Here is a 21,762-nt window from a genome sequence, read left to right on the forward strand (position 1 = left end):
CTATTTACGGGAGAATTTTAAAATTTTTGGAATATTAATTTCCTAATAATTTTAGTCATGGCCTCCATTATAAAAAATATATATAATATATTAATTAAAATCAACCGTTAAAATTATTAAAATACTAATATTTTAGAAATATTTAAAAATTTTTCCACTACTTACCATATTTTTGTTTTTGTGTTCAAGCAATCGTGCCTAACTAATAATGATTTAGTAAGATGTAAGTGCGTCACAAGTAACGTAGAATAAGAGATACTAATTAATCTTCAAACCGATAGGAGACAAAAGTATTATTAAGACAAAGTTGATGAAGACGATGCGGGATCTGAACCTTGACTTAATAAATGCATTTCATATTTTACAATTACACTGTTAAGATTTTCAGTGATCCTTTATTTGTTTTCTTAATAAGGCTGTAATAATTATACATTTATACATCAAATTTTCAGACATTATAATAAATACCATAAGATAAATAAATCCTTGAGTGGATTACAGAGTGACAGCTGTTAGGTGGTGGGACCATAAACTTTGAATAGAATAAAGTATATATAGGAGACAATGGTTGATGCTTGATATTTGTTAATTACTTAATTATCCCATAATAATAAAGTTTTTCATGAGTAGTGGACAAATGCTATTTGAGCCAAGATTTTATTTTTCAAATAGATAGTGTTGTTTAAATAGTATTATTAATGGTAGTAAGTTAGTAACCTAGTATTTGTTTATTTATTTTCCTGTTCACAAACATTAAAATTAGATAAAAAATATATATTTTATATGAGATAGATTTGATGTGTGAAGGAATGCATGTGATTTTTATATATAAATAATTGATATATAAATAAAATAGAACTAGTGTAAATAATATATCTTTATAATTTGTTGTTATTAGGTGTAAATCTTCGTATATCAATTTCAATTAGAACTAACAGATAAATCAAATTCGTTAGTCGAATGGTCAATTTATTCGTTTTATTAAATAAGTATTAAGAATTTGAATTTGATAATAAATTTTTAAATAAAATTTAAATTTATAATAAATTAATCACATCCTACAGAATTAGAAAATATTGTGAGAAAATAAAAAATTAGAACCAATAATTAATTCCTAACTAGGGGAGGAAACCCTTAAAAGCCAAATGATCGTTTTAGAAACCTAATGTAGTTTGTCCGTACTTTCTATCATAATCACACCCACTTCTGGAAATGGGAGCACCTCAAACGGGAGAGTGGAATCTCATAGTGGGTCTAGTATTTTATGCCTTTGTTACTCAAAATACTCATAATTCACCTAATATTTTAGGTGAATTCTATGGTGTAGAAAAGAAATTGTTTCTACATGTGTAGAATGATAGGTGTCAATGCATTAGTAGTTTATGTTGATGGTTTTTGGATGGGAAAGAATTAATTAGAGTACACAATTATTGATTCATTGGACCCACACAAAAAAAGAGAGTGTGTGACATTATATCTATGTCATAGAGACAACTTATTAGGTTTTTTTATTTTAATAAATTAAATAAAAATTTTATTTATTAAAATAAATAATTTAAAAAATTATTACCATGTAGACGATATATGTATTTATAAATATAAAAATATATTTTATAAAAATAATAAAAATATTAATAATTTAAATTAGACCAAACTTTTAAAAATATAACATTTCAATTAATATGGAAGGTGGACGATCTTAACCGTACTACTTCCATTCACCGGCGTTTTTTATTAGAATTTACACTAAATCAATTCAAATATTAACAAGGCGGGATTCGAATCCCCAACACTTGCTTAAACAAACTAGTGAGCTAACCACTAGACAAAGTTTATTAATTAGTTAGTTAAAACCGCCTATTTCTTCTATTATTTTGAAACTGCTCATCTTTTCTATTATTTGAAACTGCTTATCTTTCTTATTATTTGAAATATTCTATTTTTAAGAGTTTGATTTAATTTAAATTATTAATATTTTTTATTATTTTCAAAAATTATATTTTTATATTTACAAATACATATATCTCGTTTACAGTAAGGAGATATATGAAAATTGAAAAAATACACATATCTCGATACGGATAAAATTATCTCGTTTACAGTATAAAAAATATAAGAGATGCTGATGTATTTTCCTAATAATTTTTAAAATTATTTATTTCAGAAAATAAAATATTTATTTAATTTATTCAAATAAAAAATTTCCACATATTATTTGATTTATTGTTAATAAATATGTATATCACTAATCAAATTAGAATTAAGTCCATTAGATGAAAAAAATTTTGAAAAAAAAAATAATATTTTTTAATATTAACCAAAATATTTTTCATAGAATTTAAAAAAGAAAAAGATTTGGAGACTAACTTACTTTCACTCTTAAAATTATTACTATTAAAAACGAAAGAATGTATAATTTAAGTAATAGGTAATTACTATTCATTTACTGTGGTTAACAAATTTAATTTGTTTTTATAATTATATGTCCTAAATATATTACTAATTATTTTTATATTTTTAATATTTTACATGTTTTAATTTATAAATTGAATTGATAATTTACTATTATTAAAGGTATCCCATTTTTTTAGAAGAAAATATTTAACTTTGAACAAAAGATTAAATTAGAACGATATAAAATGTTTTAGACAAAAATAAAATATTTTAAACATTAAGGATAAAATTAGAATTTAGTTCAAATATTATGGACCAAACAATATTTTTTCAATTATAAATTGTTATTTATTTTCAAATATTTAATAATAGGGTAAAATATACTTTTGTCCTTAATGTTTTCAATTCATTCAATTACAATTGAAAAAATATTTTACTTTTGTCTAAAATATTTTATATCGTTCTAATTTAGTCTTTTGTTCAAAGTTAAATATTTTCTTCTAAAAAAATGGAATACCTTTAATTATAGTAAATTATCAATTCAATTTATAAATTAAAACATGTAAAATATTAAAAATAAAAAAATAATTAGTAATATATTTAGGACATATAATTATAAAAACAAATTAAATTTGTTAACCACGGTAAATGAATAGTAATTACCTATTACTTAAATTATACATTCTTTCGTTTTTAATAGTAATAATTGTAAGAGTGAAAGTAAGTTAGTTTTCAGATCTTTTTCTTTTTTAAATTCTATAAAAAATATTTTGGTTAATATTAAAAAATATTTTTTTTTCAAAATTTTTTTCATCTAATGGACTTAATTCTAATTTGATTAGTGATATACATATTTATTAACAATAAATCAAATAATATGTGGAAATTTTTTATTTGAATAAATTAAATAAATATTTTATTTTCTGAAATAAATAATTTTAAAAATTATTAGGAAAATACATCAGCATCTCTTATATTTTTTATACTGTAAACGAGATAATTTTATCCGTATCGAGATATGTGTATTTTTTCAATTTTCATATATCTCCTTACTGTAAACGAGATATATGTATTTGTAAATATAAAAATATAATTTTTGAAAATAATAAAAAATATTAATAATTTAAATTAAATCAAACTCTTAAAAATAGAATATTTCAAATAATAAGAAAGATAAGCAGTTTCAAATAATAGAAAAGATGAGCAGTTTCAAAATAATAGAAGAAATAGGCGGTTTTAACTAACTAATTAATGAACTTGGTCTAGTGGTTAGCTCACTAGTTTGCTTAAGCAAGTGTTGGGGATTCGAATCTAGCCTTATTATTATTTGAATTGATTTAGTGTAAATTCTAATAAAAAACGCCGGTGGATGGAAGTAGTACGGTTAAGATCGTCCACCTTCCATATTAATTGAAATGTTCTATTTTTATGAGTTTGGTCTAATTTAAATTATTAATAATTTTATTATTTTTATAAAATATATTTTTATATTTATAAATACATATATCTCGTCTACATGGTAATAATTTTTTAAATTATTTATTTTAATAAATAAAATATTTATTTAATTTATTAAAATAAAAAAATCTAATAAATTGTCTCTATGACACATATATAATGTCACACACTCTCTTTTTTTTGTGGGTCCAATGAATCAACAATTGTGTGCTCTAATTAATTCTTTCCCATCCAAGAGCCATCAACATAAACTACTAATGCATTGACACCTATCATTCTACACATGTAGAAACAATTTCCTTTCTACACCATAGAATCCACCAATATTTTATTATGCAAAGTTAAACATTTCAATAGAGCAAGTGATTACACTTTAAGCATTCATTTGAAAATTTTATGTTGATACTGTTAGTATAAAATAATTTTTTATATATATTTAATTATATAATATTATATTATTAAAAATTATTATTATTTTTATTAATTACATAAATAATTATTTAAAAAAATTAAAAAATATATATAATTATATAAATATATAAAATATTTTATACTGTTAGTACATCAAAATTAAATTCTTTATTTAATTAAGTCATGAAGTGTTATAATTTTATTAATATTTTATGTCACTTGTTTCAACTGAGAAAGTGAGCATTTATTTAAGTTGTGAATGTTATACTTATACCCACGACTTGTTTGACAACTGTCCTTGAAAGGTAAAATTAAAATCATTATAATATACGGATTATAATTTTCAATACTAGCAATCATAACCGGATTGATGGCCATGCTATATAACCAAAAACCATCGGCCAAAGCCAACTGTATTTAAACTCAATATCCCTAATAATATTTCATATATTGTTCCACTTGATACAATGTAAATGTTTAGAAGTATAATATTATGTTTGTGTCAAACTATCATTTGATAATATCTTTTTATTCTAAAATAATCATTAATTTAGACAAAATTGTACATGAATAAGTTAATGCATTTACTATTTAGATATATTGATATTTTTAAAAAAATATTACTTTATTATTGAAGCTGATAATTATTTTAAAATGGAGACACACTGAATTATAAAGCCTCTATCTTTTTGGGGTTGTGCCATGTAAGTGTGCGCACTACTTACATTATATCTCATGTATATTTTGAGTAATAGTTGTAAAGTTCATATAACCAATATAGAATGTTTGATATAAGTTTTCAAGTAGCTAATCATAGAAAGCTAGATGTACTTATATTATTATGATGATATACAAGGAGTCAAGGACTTCGGCAAAAAGCCTCTTGTTTAATTAATGGTACGGTGCAAAATTAAAGTAGCACTCACTATATAGACACTTGTATATCCTTACACAACTTTATTACAGATAATTTTTTAAATGTTCCTTAGACTAGTCAGTTGTATAAACTGTACTTAAAAATTTATAATTGTTTTTATATTAAATAAATTTTTAATTAAGTCATTTCTAATTTTAAAAAATATATAATTCTTTTAGATTATTCATATCTGTATGTATTTAATGTAAAATAAATTATGAAATATTTAAAAAAAAATATTCTACAATTCTTGTATTTATTTTAAAGATAACAATTAGTAAACATTATTTAACGATTACAATGTTTTATCTTATACCAAAATTTAATTAATTACAATTTACAAACTTTGAACTCGTAAATCTAATAAAAATTTTCGTAAAACTATAAAAATTAATAAAGGACTCATCTTTAAATGTTATATTCTTGGCTAATTAAATAAATTTTAACTCTTTATTATTTTTTATATCAATGGTTTAAATTTAGAGTTTAAAATTTACTATTTAAAATTTAAAATTAAAAATTTTAAATTTAGAGTGTACAAGACATTGCAATCCTTAATTTTAGTCGCATTTACCATAATAAAATTTTATAGATAATGTTATATTTTTTTATGGTATCTTTAACCTAATAAGTCAAAAACTAATTTAAACTAATTCGTCGTAAATTTGAGCTCCACTTAACAGTCTATGTCTATTGTTGACCAATGAATTGATGTATGCACAAAGTAGATGCAAATTTCCGACACTTGTTTAAGTGGATAAATAAACTGATTACTCAACCAACTAAGTTACTTCTACATAATGTTATATCTAAAAGATGAATGTGTATGAATGTGTTCAATGTAAAACCTGTTCATACCCTGACCCAATAATAAAGGCCCAGGTCCAAACGAAAGGCCTAGTCCAGAGGATTAAGCCTTGACCAGCACTGACCTTCGTACTAAGAAGTCGGTCTTGGCCACGACTTGCTCTAAAGAAGTCGGGACGGAGCTTAGCTGGCAGATAAACACTCATTCAAATGAGTAACTGCCCCTAAAATCTCTCTAACCACTTCATCGAGCCATATCTTAACCTCCCTAAGATAATGGGACGGTTAACACCCTAAAAATATGGCACTACTCCAACGGTGGTTATTGGCTCACACTACAAATACCCTGACACCCCTCAGATATCGCTAAGCCCAATACATTCAAAACTTGCTTACACCTTTGCTAACTTAGGTATTGGAGTGTCTTTGCAGGTACCACCCCCATTCACTCACGTACACAAGTCGGAAGGAGGTTCCCGCGCGCGAACCTACTCGGAAGCCACCCTCCGTAGACGATTGGGCCAACCAACGCCCTCCATTTTATTAATCTCCAGTTACCCACCGTAACATTGGCGCCGTTGCCGGGGACCCGAGAGATTAGCCACCGATAGCGGACAGGTCCCACGAAGAAGGTCATGTGGAGACAGATTCTGAGCAAGAGAATCTGGACACAGGCAATAACGATGCGGACTTCACCCTCCACCAGGAAATTGATAATCCACACAGGGAAGGTACCTCCGGAGTGAAAAACCCGAAGGTAAACTCTTCAGAAGGGCGCGAATCAGAGAAAGAGGGACCATCCCATGTAACTGAACTCATGGGATTAGTCCACAGTCGCTTAGAACAGTTAGAACAAGAGCGGGAGCGACAAAAGGAAACCGAAAAGAACCTAAAAGAAGAGATGGAACGACGAAAAGAGTTAGAAAGAAAACTCTTAAAGTTAGAATCCTCCCTCAAAGGTCGCAACTCCCGTGACGAACAAGAAGAGCCACCCATAGGTGGGGAGGATCCTTTCAGCGAGGACATAATGAGGGCAAAAGTTCCGAGGAACTTCAAAAGCCCTGATATGGACCTCTATGACGGAACCACGGACCCAAAACATCACCTAAGCAACTTCAAAAGTCGGATGTACTTAGCTGATGCTTCCGACGCTACGCGATGCAAAGCCTTCCCGACCACTTTATCGAAAGCAGCGATGAAGTGGTTCGATAGCCTCCCCCCGAGGTCGGTTACTAGCTTCGAAGACCTCTCAAGGAAGTTCTTGATGAGATTCTCTATCCAAAAAGATAAAGTGAAACATGCACCGAGCCTCCTCGGAATAAAACAGGAGGTCGGAGAATCTTTACGAGCCTATATGGAAAGGTTCAATAAAGTATGTTTAGAGATTCAAGACCTGCCCACAGAGGCAGTCATAATGGGGTTAGTCAATGGACTCAGAGAAGGTCCCTTCTCACAGTCCATATCTAAAAGACACGCCGTTTCTCTTAGTGATGTACAGGAAAGAGCTGAAAAGTACATCAACATGGAGGAAAATGCCAAGCTGAGAGACCTAAGCTGGCGACCTGGGCACCCTCCCTCAATAAAAGAAAGGGAGAGGGAGCCCAAGAAGAAGGAAGAACTCGGTCTCGACAGACCAAGGAAATACCACTCTTATACTCCTCTAAAAGTTTCAATAGTGGATGTGTACAGAGAAATTTGCAACACTGAAAGACTGCCACCCCCTAGACCCATTAAAAATAAAAAAGGGGGGAGCCGCAGCGATTACTGTGAGTACCATAAAATATATGGTCACTCCATGAACGACTGTTACGACCTTAAAAATGTGATAGAAAAGCTGGCTAGAGAAGGTCGGCTTGATAGATATCTCATAGAAAGGTCGGACGGTCATGGAAAGAGAAAGCGAGACGATATGGATAGAAGATACCCACCGGCGCAGACTCCAGAGAGACATATCCATATGATCTCAGGAGGGTTCACGGGAGGAGGACTCACCAAATTCTCTCGGAAAAGACATCTCAAAAGAGTCTACCAGGTCGGAGAAGAGTCATCCGACCTCCCTACCATTTCATTCACTACAGAAGATGGGCAAGGAATAATCCATGGACACGATGATCCAGTGGTAATAACTATGATCCTAGCCAACGCCCATCTCCACAGAACCCTAGTAGACCAAGGAAGCTCAGCGGACATCCTTTTTAAGCCCGCTTTTGACAAAATAGGGTTGGATGAGAAAGAATTAAGAGCCTACCACGACACCTTGTATGGATTAGGTAACACACCAATAAAATCACTGGGATTTTTGCCCCTCCACACCACTTTTGGAAAAGGGGAAAAATCTAAGACTCTGAGTATAGACTTCATAGTCATTGATGTCGGGTCAGCATATAATGCTTTAATCGGCAGAACTACCCTTAATCGACTCGGAGCAGTAGTATCCACTCCCCACCTCTGCATGAAATTCCCGACCTCAGCGGGAATAGCAACGGTAAGGGGAGACCAAAAATTGGCGAGGAAATGCTACAATGAAAGCCTAAATCTGAGAGGAAAGGGCAGAGAAGTTCACACAATAGAGCTCGGCGGCGCAAGGGCCAGAGAAGAGCTGCGACCACAACCGGGAGGAAAAACCGAGGAGATACAGGTCGGCAAAGAGGAAGGGAAGAATACTCACATAGGAGCCAACCTAGGGGAAACCCTAAAACAAGAATTGACTAAGCTCCTAAGAGATAACTCCGACCTCTTCGCCTGGAAGGCCTCTGACATGCCTGGGATAGACCCGGAGCTCATGTCCCACAAGCTCTCGGTTTATCCGGGATCCCGACCTGTACAACAAAGAAGACGCAAGCTCGGCCCAGAACGAGCCCTAATAGTAGAAGAACAAGTGCAGGCGCTCCTGGAAGCTGGCTTCATCAGAGAAGTCAGCTACCCAACATGGCTAGCCAATGTAGTGCTAGTCAAGAAACAGAATGGAAAATGGAGAATGTGTGTCGACTACACCGACTTAAATAAGGCATGTCCCAAGGACCCTTATCCACTGCCAAGTATTGACACCCTAGTGGACTCCAGCTCGGGGTATCAATACTTATCATTTATGGACGCCTACTCGGGATATAATCAAATCCCAATGTATGAGCCAGACCAGGAGAAAACATCATTCATCACACCCAGAGCTAACTTCTGCTACGTGGTCATGCCATTCGGATTGAAGAATGCATGAGCCACATATCAAAGATTGATGAGCAAAGTGTTTTCCCCTCATCTGGGGAGTCTAATGGAAGTATACGTCGACGATATACTGGTAAAGACCAAAAAGGAAGTCGACCTCTTGTCAGACCTCTCTCAAGTCTTTGACACCATGAGGCTGCACGGGATGAGACTAAATCCCGCCAAGTGCGCCTTCGCGGTGGAGGCAGTGAAATTTCTAGGGTTTATGCTAACACAAAGAGGGATCGAAGCCAATCCCGATAAGTGTAGAGCCATCCTAGAAATGAAAAGTCCGACTTGTTTGAGAGAAGTCCAGCAGCTGAATGGCCGACTTGCAGCCCTCTCCAGATTTTTGGCAGGATTGGCACTGAAATCCCTTCCACTATTCTCCTTATTAAGAAAGGGATGCCAATTCGAATGGACCCCTGAATGCGAGGAGGCGTTCTAGGAGTTCAAAAAGTTTTTAAGCCAACCTCCTATTCTGACCCGACCAGTATCTGAAAAAGACCTCGTCCTGTACTTATCCGTAGCGGACAAGGCTGTCTCATCAGCCCTGATAAAAGAAGACGAGGTCGGACAACATCCAGTTTATTTCATCAGTAAAGTTATACAAGGCCCTGAGCTAAGGTACCACAAACTAGAGAAGTTTGCCTACTCCTTAGTAATAGCCTCACGAAGGCTATGGCCTTACTTTCAAGCTCACACAATAAGAGTCCATATGAACCAACCCATGAAGCAAATCCTCCAAAAGACGGATGTTGCAGGGAGAATGGTTCAATGGGCAATAGAGCTCTCCGAATTCGACTTAAGATATGAAACTCGGACGGCTATTAAAGCCCAATGTCTCGCCGACTTCGTTGCAGAATACGCAGGGGATCAGGAGGAAAAACCAACTGCATGGGAACTCTATGTAGATGGATCCTCCAACAAAACAGGAAGCGGGGCAGGCATAATATTGGTAGATGAAAGAGGAACCCAGATAGAGGTTTCCCTAAAATTTGAATTCCCAGCTTCAAATAATCAGGCAGAATATGAAGCCTTGATTGCTGGATTGAAGCTGGCAGAAGAAGTCGGTGCTACAAAGGTAATGATATATAGCGACTCACAAGTGGTGATCTCCCAAATAAGCGGAGAGTATCAGGCAAAGGACCCAAATATGAAGAGGTACTTGGAGAAAACTCTGGAGCACCTTGGGCGCTTTGTAGAAACCGAGGTTAAACACATAACTCGGGATCTAAACAGCAGAGCGGACGCTCTATCCAAGTTAGCAAGTACCAAACCAGGAGGAAACAACAGAAGCCTGATCCAAGAAACCCTCCAGGAACCCTCAGTGGTAAAAATAGAAGACAAACAATAAATACTTGAGGTAGTCGGTTTAAACCTCGGGTGAATGAACCCCTTGGTCGAATACATAAAATTTGACATCCTTCCAAAAGAGGAAAAAGAGGCCAAGAAAATCCGAAGGGAAGCACAACACTACACCTTGGTGAGAAATATTCTCTACAGAAGGGGAATATCAACACCACTATTAAAGTGCGTACCGACCTTAAGAACCGCCGAGGAATTAGAGGAAGTACATAGTGGGATCTGCGGAAACTATCTCGGAGCAAGGTCACTAGCCAGGAAAGTAATCCGAGCTGGATTCTACTGGCCGACCTTACAGAAAGATGCCACAGAATTTGTGAAAAAATGTCAACCATGTCAGATGCATGCAAATTTCCACGTGGCCCCACCAGAAGAGCTCATCAGTATCACTTCTCCATGGCCCTTTGCAAAATGGGGAATGGATCTGTTAGGTCCTTTTCCCCAAGCGCCAGGGCAAGTTAAATACCTGATCGTGGGAATAGATTACTTCACAAAGTGGATAGAAGCAGAACCATTAGCCACCATCACCGCCCAAAGAAGTCGGAAGTTCCTCTACAAAAACATCATCACAAGATATGGGATACCTCATTCCATCACTACAGATAATGGAACCCAATTCACCGACTCTACCTTCAGAAGCTTAGTAGCCAGTATGAGAATCAAACACCAGTTCACCTCGGTAGAGCACCCGCAAGCCAATGGGCAAGCTGAGGCGGCCAACAAAGTTATACTGGCAGGGCTAAGGAAAAGGTTACAGGAAGCAAAAGGAGCTTGGGCTGAAGAGCTCCCCCATGTGCTATGGGCTTACAGGACAACACCCCAATCCGCCACTGGAGAAACACCCTTCTGACTAGTCTATGGCGTAGAAGCAATGATACCAATAGAAATCAATGAACAAAGCCCAAGGGTAATTCTCCACGACGAGATAGGAAACATACAGGGGCACAAAGAGGAGCTCGACTTGCTCCCCGAAGTCCGAGAAGATGCCCAGATAAGAGAAGCAGCATTGAAGCAAAGGATGACTACAAGGTACAACAAAAAAGTCATTCGAAGAACATTTGCCCCGGATGACTTGGTACTAATCAGAAACGACATTGGAGTCAACAAATCAGGAGAAGGAAAACTTGCCGCTAATTGGAAGGGACCATACAAAGTCAATAAAGTTTTAGGAAAAGGTTATTATAACATAACCGACCTGAACGGTACCGAGTTTCCAAGGTCGTGGCATGCTTGTAATATGAAAAGGTACTACAGTTAAAAGCGAACTCTACTCCCTGATGTACTCTTTTCCCAACTTCATGATTTTTTCCCAAAATCAAAGGGTTTTTTCTGGAGAAGGGTTTTTAACGAGGCATCATAGTAGAGGCTAAGGGAAAATAGGCTATAAAAAACCCTTAGTAGCAAAAAGGTACCTCCCCAATCAATAAAAGATCTTTCTCCATTTATCTCTTATAAACTCTTTTCTATTTTTTAAGTCTTTCTACGAAACGCGCCGACTTAAGCTCGACAAAACGTGAAAATCCCATGAACCGATCTATATGGTCGTCAGGATAAAACGACGAGGTACAAGTCGGTGTAAAGAGGTTATATGAGTTGATCGTAAAAAACTCAGGAACAATCCGACTTATAAGTCGTAAGGAAAATCCGAGTAGAAAGACTCGGGAATACTTCGACCCGTGAATCGGAGCGAAGAACCGAGTGGAAGAAAAACGCATCACAAAAATAACCTAAGTCATAAGAACTCACTAAAGCAAAGTTGAGTATAAGGGATAATAAAAAGAGATTGAAAAACCTAGGAAAAAGTTTAAAGACTGTCCTAAAAGTCCTTAAACAAAAGGCTCAGAAAAACAAACAAGCCAAAGGGAAAGGTTTTCAGGAAAAGATCAAGGGGACTTCGAAAAATCAAAAAAAGCATACACGCATAAGGAAATCTAAACCCTTATCCAAAAAAGGGTATTCATTTCGTTAAAACCCTTATTAAAAAAGGGTATTTTTTAATATTTTGTTTACGGCCTGAAAAGGCCAAAGGAAATTGTTCAACAAACATCACCAACCAAAAATAAATAAAAGAGTTTAAAAATTGGGGACCCACAGGCCGGGCCCCCAAATAGCCACAAATCATTTTTTAGGAAGAAGAGTAGACGGATCACCACCACCGGAGTCAGGAGGAGCGCCACCAGAGGCATCCATGGGAGATGAAGAGGAAATAGGAGGAACTACTGAAGAACTCGGAGCATCCTTTCCATGAGGAGGAGACTCAATGATCCTCTGCCCTCGAGTCTTTAACTCTGATTCAGAAACGATCACAGGGACAGGAGGATCAACTATGGCCCCATCTATAACAACTTTGTCAAGATGTAAAGGAGAAAGATCCAAGTCGGGAGCAATAACTCTGACTTGCTCCAGGAAGATCCTCCAAGACTCCTCGGCGCCATCAGCAATAGAGTCCTCCAACTCATCGTATGCCTTCCGAGAATTCAGCAGATCATTCTTCACAGACACAAGATCATTGAATAAACTGTGATAGCTGGCCTGTGCTGTTTTCCTCAAATCCATCTCCATGTTGCATTGGGCCTGCAAAACCTTTCCTTTCTCCCGGAGGGTATCTCTCTCCTCCTTCAGCTTGGCAACTTCCTTCTTCAACTCTCCCTCATGCTCTTGATATGAACGAAGCCTTCCCTCCAGCTCCTCGACCCACGAGGTCATCCCTAAAGAGCTGAGAGGAGCCTTCTCAAAAATATCCAAGAGTTTGCCGCAGACCCCCACCGCCTTGAGACTATCCTCAATCATAGTGGTAAGGTGGCTCCGAACGGACATATCATCCATGCTTATACGAGCATGGGGATAGATATTCTTTCGGACGAACGCGAGAGCATCCGCCTTAACCTCACCAGAAGAGCCAAACTCTAAGGTCTTGCGCTTCTTTGGATCAGGGGAGGGTCGGACGACGGGGGGCGGCTGAGAGGGAGCTGAAGAAGAAATCACAATGGGCTTGGAAAGAGTCCCAACGTTCCGAGGAGGAGGAGGAGGAGAGATAACCCTGGCACCACCAGTCCTGGCGCGAGACTTGGCTTTGGCCTCCTGAACTCTCTGGTAAGATTCCTGAGCATTCGTCTTCGCCATTTCTGAAAAAGAAAACGATAGCTAAAGAATTAAACAAGTCGGAAAGATTAGTTAACAAGTCGGGAATCTAACAAACAAGAGAAAGCTACCTAGCTGTGCTTGGATAAAGGTCGGAGACCCTTGGAAAAACTTTTTAGTATCCAAATATGGGGCCCTCCCCCACACTTCTCGGAGGAACCCCACAATGGCGGCCTCTACTTCATCCAGGTCATCCAGACCATATTTCTCACAAGGAGAGGCCTCCAGCCAGTATAAAGGAAAGCGAGGAGAGGAATTATCATACAGGAAAAAGGGGTGGTGACCCTCTACAGCTTGCACTTTGAAAAAGTAATTTTTAAAGTCGTGGAAGGATTCGTCAAAAAGGGTAAAAATTCTCCGACCTTGTATGGCTCGGAAGGAAACCCATTGTTGTTTATTGTTTAGCCCACTGAAGGGCTTGGTCATATGAAAAAGATGAAAAAAGATTTTCAGAGAGGTCGGGAACTACAGAGCATGGCTAATAAATTGATAAATTTTCAAAAAACCCCAAGAGTTGGGATGAAGCTGGGTAGGGGCAACCCGACAATGCCGCAAAACAGACATCTCAAAATCCGAAAAAGGTAGAAAAACGCCCAGACGGGTGATCATGCACTCATACATAAAGAAGAAATGAGGGGCCGTTTCGTTGGCCCTCCTATGGCAAACTCGGTCCTCTGAACTTGGGATAAGCAATTCATACTTAGGCTCATCCTCATCCGAGGTACAGAGCCGGTGGTGAGTACGAAGATGAGTAATAAATTCAGCATCAACCAACGGCTCCTCCCCTAGGACAGTAACATCAACCCAATCTACGGAGGCCATTTTCTTTCCCTAAAGAAGATGAGGAAACCTACAAAGGAAAAAAGAAAAAGAAAAAATCAAAAACAAAGGTCTCTAGAGGGGAGAAAAAGGAACCGAACAAAAGTCTACAAACCTACTTATCTACAAAGTAAATGCATACGAAAGATATGAAAGAGAAAAAGAAACTAACCTCTCTCTAAAAATGAAGGTTGGAAGAAGCAGAAGTCTCCGAAACACAAGAATGCAGCACGAACAAATGAAGAACGAACGAGGAAAAAATCAGAAAAATCGCAGAAAAAAGATAATGAAAGAGAGGGAAAAGTATTTATAAATACTCTAGGGGCATAATGGTAAAAACAGGGGCTGTCATTAATAAAGAATGCACCGTTACCAAAGCCATCAATCCCTAGATGCATCCCTAACGGATACGACGCTTGAATAGACGTAACTGTCAGAAACAAAAAGTCGCGAAAATCACGTCGGTTTAAAACCCACGTCTCCTCCAAGAAAGTCGGCTACGAACCCGAGTAAAATACTCGAACCCAAGCCTTAAAGAGATCTTGGGCTCAAGTAGGGGCACTGTTCATACCCTGGCCCAATAATAAAGGCCCAGGTCCAAACGAAAGGCTTAGTCCAGAGGATTAAGCCTTGACCAGCACCGACCTTCGTACTAAGAAGTCGATCTTGTCCACGACTTGCTCTAAAGAAGTCGGGACGGAGCTTAGCTGGCAGATAAACACTCATTTAAATGAGTAACTGCCCCTAAAATCTCTCTAACCACTTCATCGAGCCATATCTTAACCTCCCTAAGATAATGGGACGGTTAACACCCTAAAAATATGGCACTACTCCAACGGTGGTTATTGGCTCACACTACAAATACCCTGACACCCCTCAGGTATCGCTAAGCCCAATACATTCAAAACTTGCTTACACCTTTGCTAACTTAGGTATCAGAGTGTCTTTGCAGGTACCACCCCCCATTCACTCACGTACACAAGTCGGAAGGAGGTTCCCGCGCGCGAACCTACTCGGAAGCCACCCTCCGTAGACGATTGGGCTAACCAACGCCCTCCATTTTATTAATCTTCGGTTACCCACCGTAACAAAACCTAATCTTTATTATTTCTTTAAATAGGAATGGTGTTTCTCTGTCCTTGAATTGAAAATGCAAGTTGCTTACACCATGTGATGGATATGTGAAGTGATGATCAAGTGTTATAAATAGGCAACGAACGTGTCTAGTCCTAACACATTAATCTCCCTTTAATTAATCATTAGCTTATAGCTAATTAAGTAGATTCCATAAAGATAATATGGTAAGCCTTGTGTTGTTTCTACTAATTGCTCTTTGTCCAGTTACTATGATCAAAGCATGGCCATTCAGTAATCCACCATGTCCAAATTGCGGTGACCTCGCAGTTCCATATCCACTCAGCACCAACGATAATTGTGGCGACTCCAGATACAAAGTTTACTGCAACAATAACAAGTTAGAATTCTTGTCAGCCACAGGAAATTACTATAAGATCCTTAAAGTTGACCCTTGTAATAACAAGCTTGTTCTTCAACCACCCCTCATACTCAAAGGAACTTGTTATTCTTCTGATGTTGTTGATGGAGGGTTTGTCTTGGAAGAAGACTTGCCCTTCAATATTTCTACACACAACACTGTCATGTTGTTGAATTGCTCGGAGAGCATCCTTCTTTCCCCTCTGAACTGTTCCTCAAACAGTATATGTAGGGTGTTTGAGGATAAGGTTGAAGAGGGAAAAGGGTGTTTTGGTAAACTTTGCTGCCATTACTTGAAAGATTCAGCGATGAATTCTCACAAGATAAGAGTGAGGGTTGGAGGGTGCACAGCTTACACTTCCTTGGTTGATTGGAATCCTGATTCTCCTCCTGACTCTTGGAATTATGGGATTGAGCTTCAATGGTTGCCTGCACTTATTTGATTGGATCCATGCATGCCATGCATGCATGCATATGATCTTTTTATGTTTGCTTTTTGATGATGATGAAATTGATAGTAGTAGAGGTTCTAGGTTTTTGAAGTTTGTGATGTTATGCTGTTGCTTAGTTTTGGTTTTCGGCTTAGAATAATAATAATAAGCCAAATTATTGTTTGTTTTGCTTTGTTCCATTCTTGTTTGAATAAGGATTTTTAAACTTAAAGTATATATAGTATCAATAACTTATTCATTTGATGATCATGTTTCTTGTTTCCGCAAACTATAATAATCAGAAAACTCAGTAAACAATAAACTAAGCATTTTGACCTGAAAGCTGAAACATTAAAGAGGATCCGTTTAGTATATATTTGTGAAATTATGCATCAATTATTAGAGACTTTCATTATATGCGTATCTGGATGTGAAAATGTGTTATTTAGTTAAATATTTCAGTATCTCATTGATAAATTTAATCAATAACAATAATTTCGCATATATTATCAAACATCATACCAAATTGTGCAAAAGTTGGGTAATACATATAACGTCTCTTTTTGTTTTAGGTAAGTAATTTCCAGGGAATTCATTGCACAGAGAATGGCCAGGCCCACCAGGGGAAAAGATAGGTTTAGCCCCTTATTATTCCACAGTCCAAAAGAAAAAACCCCTTATTATTCCTAGTACCAAAATAATAAACTATTCATTATTCTTCAGTTCCAAAGGGCAAAAACATAGAGTAATGTTTTTTTTTCCGTCAGGTGGATTGGACAACCCAAATAAATTGGACAACTCCCAATTCTAGGTACAACACACACCCATACGCTCCTCACATACTTACCATTTTTTTTTCTTCCTCCAGCAGTTGGTAGGAATTGAGTCCGAGACCTTTGGGATGGAGAGGGGACAAAATGCCGTGTGAGTTAAGGCTCATTGACATATAGTAATGTTATTCCCTACTTTCGGCCTTTTGGGGGATTACCTAATTTTGTTTTTGTTTATATTGGGGTACTAATCGACAACACATTCAAGAACATAAAGAAAAAAAAAAAAGATAGCTAAGATGTGCTTTAGTAACACATGTTAAAATTGATGTCATAGAGTTACCTTGTTCTGGTATGATAAATGGGTTAAGGAAGAGAATTCCTTAATTAGAGCTGCCATGAATCCAATCTCTAGGGAAAAAGAGAAGGATACTGTTTCAGAGTATGTTGATAGCAATGGTGACCGGAACTTTAGAGAGCTCAGTGAGGAAATAAACAATGAAGGGGGAAGCCAAAGACACAACTGCTTGGTTCGAGAAATTCACAACCTAATAGCTAAACCATGGGAGATTAAAGGTCACACTCACACACACCCCTGCCGCTGCAGACCACCTTGCTAAAGCCAGCATCAGGAGACAATTTGGTTTTCTTTTTTTAGATAATCCACTTATAGGGGGTGCTAACCCCTCTCCAATTAGTCTCTTGTTTTCTTCTTTTGGGCTTAGGCCCCGTTGGATTACCAAAAACCACTTCAAATTTTTTGTTTATAAAATCTTTTTCAATTGATAACCTCAAACCTTAATGTATGCCCTAAATGACTTTTAAGTCATTTCTGGACTACCGAGGAACAAATAGGATTACATAGAAAAGTATTTATTTTAGATTTTGAATACAACATTTAAACGTAAACATTATAAACTAAAATAAATAAAAGACCATGAACATTCAAATGGTTTTCATCCTTAGTGTATAAGATGTTGGAAGCAAAGAGATGCAAGTGGGGTATAATATGGAAGCTAGCGAGCAATGAAAGCTTCAGTTTACTTACAGATACAAGCCGTTAGCACATAACATTAGAACTTATCTACTAGACATATGTTTGCTGCGTCAGTCATTCCAACAGCTGAGCACAAGCCATTCACAAACGTACAACAACCTCCAAAACACCTAAACCTACCTCAACCTCATTTCTTACACATCAATGACAATCCACCGAAACGAGAGAGTAAAATCAACCATGCTCACACTGCCAGGGAAAAATTATACTAATATTTACTATGTTACTAGAATACTAGGTAGATAATATTATGCTGTCACTGTGGGTCTTTTTCCTTCCATAGCATCTTTCTTCTTCCGACAATTTGTGCAGAGGAATGGACCTTCCCATGGTTTAGATGCTGGAGTGAAAAAATGGCCGGAGTTTACAGATAAGCTGTCACCAGGTGTTTGATCCACCTGGCAAACAGCACAGCGAAAAATCCCAGAATTCTTATTCAACGGGAAATCCTTACCCAGCCTGCATTTCAAAAAAAACATAATACTTCAAAAGTTGTGCATGCATGTACTCCACCCAAACATAACACCTCAAAAAATAATTATAAGAAGCTATTACACTTCTAGACACTGCCAGAAAATATAAACTTATGTTACAGTCTGAGAGACTCGCAAAAGTTACCTTTCGGCAAGCATTGCAGAGCCCTCTTCAAATAACTCCTCCACAACACCAACTGCAGAAAGCTTATTAGTAGATTTGTTCGAGGAATTCTCAGATTTCTTTCCAAAGAGAATCGAAGTTAGCATATTATGTTTCTTTCTTGGAATTGGTGGTAATACAGGAAGGTCAGAAGGAATAATATCTACAACAAGGCAAGTTGTATCATCCTTCAGGCCTCTGGACCGTAGAGCTTCCTGGGAAACAAAGGAAAATGCATTTAATACGATAAATAAATGATATCCATTCCTAGAGAATATACAACGCCAGCAGAATCAATCACCTTAACCACTAGCTTTGCTGCTAGCTCTGCAGGTAGACCCCGACATGAGTTGGCAGCCATATCAGAAGATAAAGCATCCCAAATGCCATCAGAAGCTATGATAAGCCTTCCGCCAGCATTTGACAGCTGGGGAACCAAGAAATACATGTTAACATTGGAGCCAAACCTTTCATGTAAAAGGGCTATCGGATGAAGACCATACTAATGAAACCAGCTCACCTTCACTTGCTTAACATGTGGTATTGGCACAATAAATTCTCCAACATCTGTATCACCTATTGATCTAGATAGGCACAATCCACCAGGCCAGCAGCGAAGAGGCCCTACCTATAATACATTTGGGAAACAAAAGCAGTGAGCTCAAGCAACGCTGTTTAGAAAGGAGAAAGATGATTACATATTTCATCATACCTCATTGCCTCCAAAAACATTGAGTCTTCCTACTTCACCACCACTGGCAGTAACGCGCTGCCTCTCTTCTTCATTCTCTTCTAGTCTGTGGTCAACTGTCAAGAGAGAAACTACACCTCCCTGAGTATCTAGAATGCAGCGGGAATCCCCAACAGATGCAACAGTGACAGTCCATCCATCAATCAGAACAAACGTAGCAGTTGTTCCAGAAGTTTCTCCTGCAGACAAAATTAATGTCAGCATATGCAAACCAGATCCATGAAAGGAAGGAAAGAAGTTGTGTGTACCCTTTTGCTGAAATTCTATGTCAGTTTTCACAAAACCAACAACAAGGGCGCGAGGAAGAGCCTGAAGCCACGAATCCCTGCTGATGTCTTGCGGTATTGCACTCAGAACATTGTTTAGCAAGTTTTCCTTTGCAAAAATAGCAGCTGATATACCATTATGCCCATCGAATATCTGCCAATCAAGAATTCCTTATCATAAGGAGTGGGCGAATAAATTCATGCTCCACTTGATCGCTGAGAAAATGTAAATAGATAAATAACAACGCCCCCAATTCTTCTATTAACCCTGAAAAACAAAGTTCTATCCGCTGGGCAGAACCAATTACCATACCAATTCAGCATCAGTACTAACTTAGGCTATATTCCCATTTCCAAAAGATTCAAATATTCCATTATTATTGAATAATAAAGACTAGTATAACCATTTGAATTAACTTTCGTAAATACGCTGCAAAATCCACGTCAATCTAGAAAACAAATAATACCGCGAAGACAGAAAACGCTGTCGATTGATCCCCAGGAATCCTCTGGCAATCTGTCTTAATTAGGTAGTAATCTTCTCCTTTCTTGGCCAAGCCAGCTTGCCCGTACTTCACAAAAGGCTTCTCAACTTTATCATTTCGAAGCTCACGGCCAATCAGAGTCGCCAACGCAACCGGCGGAGCTTTCATCCTTGTCCTTGATGATAATTCACCCTTGCTCATCTTAGTTCAGAATTCCACATCTCTGGAACTGCAGAGAATAAATCTCAACCATCAAAATTAAGTCGAATAAAATTAAATAAAATAAAGAAAATTTTGTAGAAGGCTTTTCAAGTCTCAGCTACTAGATCTACAATTTTAACGTCTCAATTTTATCAGCACAGTCCATTCACAGAAGAAAAAATAAACTCCATACACTTCCACACGATTAATTTACGTTGCAAGTTAAGATCCACCCCAGAAGCAACAAATCTAAAATCGTGGAAGTACGATAATGTGCATTACAGCTTAACTGAGCAAAGCTAATCCAAAGCTTCACAGAATCCGAGAAAATCAAAGTTAATTTGTATATTTGGCGGAGCAAGATATATGAAATTACATCACGAACCAAAACAAGAAGAATTAAATATCGATTAGGATAGTGCATTTCAATTTTATTTTACTTTCCAGTGAAAACAGGGTAAGTAGTACATGTTTCTGAATTATTCGGTAAAAAAACCGAGTAAAATTCGAGATTCCTTTTAAGGTTGAGAAGGGAAAAAAAGGACAAACAAAATTCTCGGAGGGGAAAAGGAAAGAAGATTCTGGAGAAAAGCAAAACTGACAGATGAGAAAAAATGCGGTAGATCGGAGGCGGAGGATTCAGCAATGCAGCATCAGCAAAAGCACGCGCGCTAGCGCTCCGATTGTGGAAGCGGCGGAGTCGGCATTTTCCGAAGAATTAGATGGCGAAAAACCCTAGTACCGGCGAAGTAGAAAAGCAGGGAGCACACAGAAATAGCGAGAAAAAGAGCGTTGATGCTTGCTATGATCTGAGAGAGTGTGATTTGATTGGTTGGGTAGAGAAATCCAGAGAGAGAGAAAACGCGGAAAACAAAGGAGGAGGGTCCTTTTTGGTTTTGAGGTAAAAGGGATTCTTCATATTGACATTTTTGTCCTAATCTTTCCACCTATATTTTCAGTCGCAATGGAAGCCCCATGCCATATTACGTAAATACCCTCCCTCCTCCCCCTATCACGTTAACCATTTTGCATTTTTATTTCCACTTCGCAGGATCTTTTTACAGTTTGCATTGTTTTGTTTTGTCTCCATCGCTTAGAACTTTTTATTTTTAGTATCGGAGTGGTATGGTATTTTTAAAAATGTAGATTGTTAGGGTGT

General features: G+C 36.8%; 2 protein-coding genes across 2 annotated transcripts; one reads left to right on the top strand and one right to left on the bottom strand.

Moving 5' to 3' along the window:
* Positions 1-15,769: 15,769 nt before the first annotated feature.
* LOC130936850 (wall-associated receptor kinase-like 20) lies at positions 15,770-16,569 on the top strand. Its single transcript, XM_057867012.1, has one exon. The coding sequence runs from the start codon at positions 15,811-15,813 to the stop codon at positions 16,447-16,449; it is 639 nt and encodes a 212-aa protein (XP_057722995.1). The 5' UTR covers positions 15,770-15,810; the 3' UTR covers positions 16,450-16,569.
* A 1,677-nt stretch (positions 16,570-18,246) lies between these two features.
* Positions 18,247-21,507, bottom strand: LOC130932471 (probable protein phosphatase 2C 5). The gene is made up of 8 exons (XM_057861803.1): positions 21,206-21,507; positions 20,385-20,631; positions 19,900-20,071; positions 19,613-19,830; positions 19,421-19,528; positions 19,202-19,327; positions 18,883-19,115; positions 18,247-18,723 (listed from the first exon to the last, which is right to left on the bottom strand). The coding sequence occupies exons 2-8, from the start codon at positions 20,601-20,603 to the stop codon at positions 18,513-18,515; spliced, it is 1,287 nt and encodes a 428-aa protein (XP_057717786.1). The 5' UTR covers positions 20,604-20,631; positions 21,206-21,507; the 3' UTR covers positions 18,247-18,512.
* Positions 21,508-21,762: the final 255 nt, after the last annotated feature.

This window comes from Arachis stenosperma, chromosome 6, assembly GCF_014773155.1.
Source record: "Arachis stenosperma cultivar V10309 chromosome 6, arast.V10309.gnm1.PFL2, whole genome shotgun sequence".
Lineage (NCBI taxonomy): Eukaryota > Viridiplantae > Streptophyta > Magnoliopsida > Fabales > Fabaceae > Arachis > Arachis stenosperma.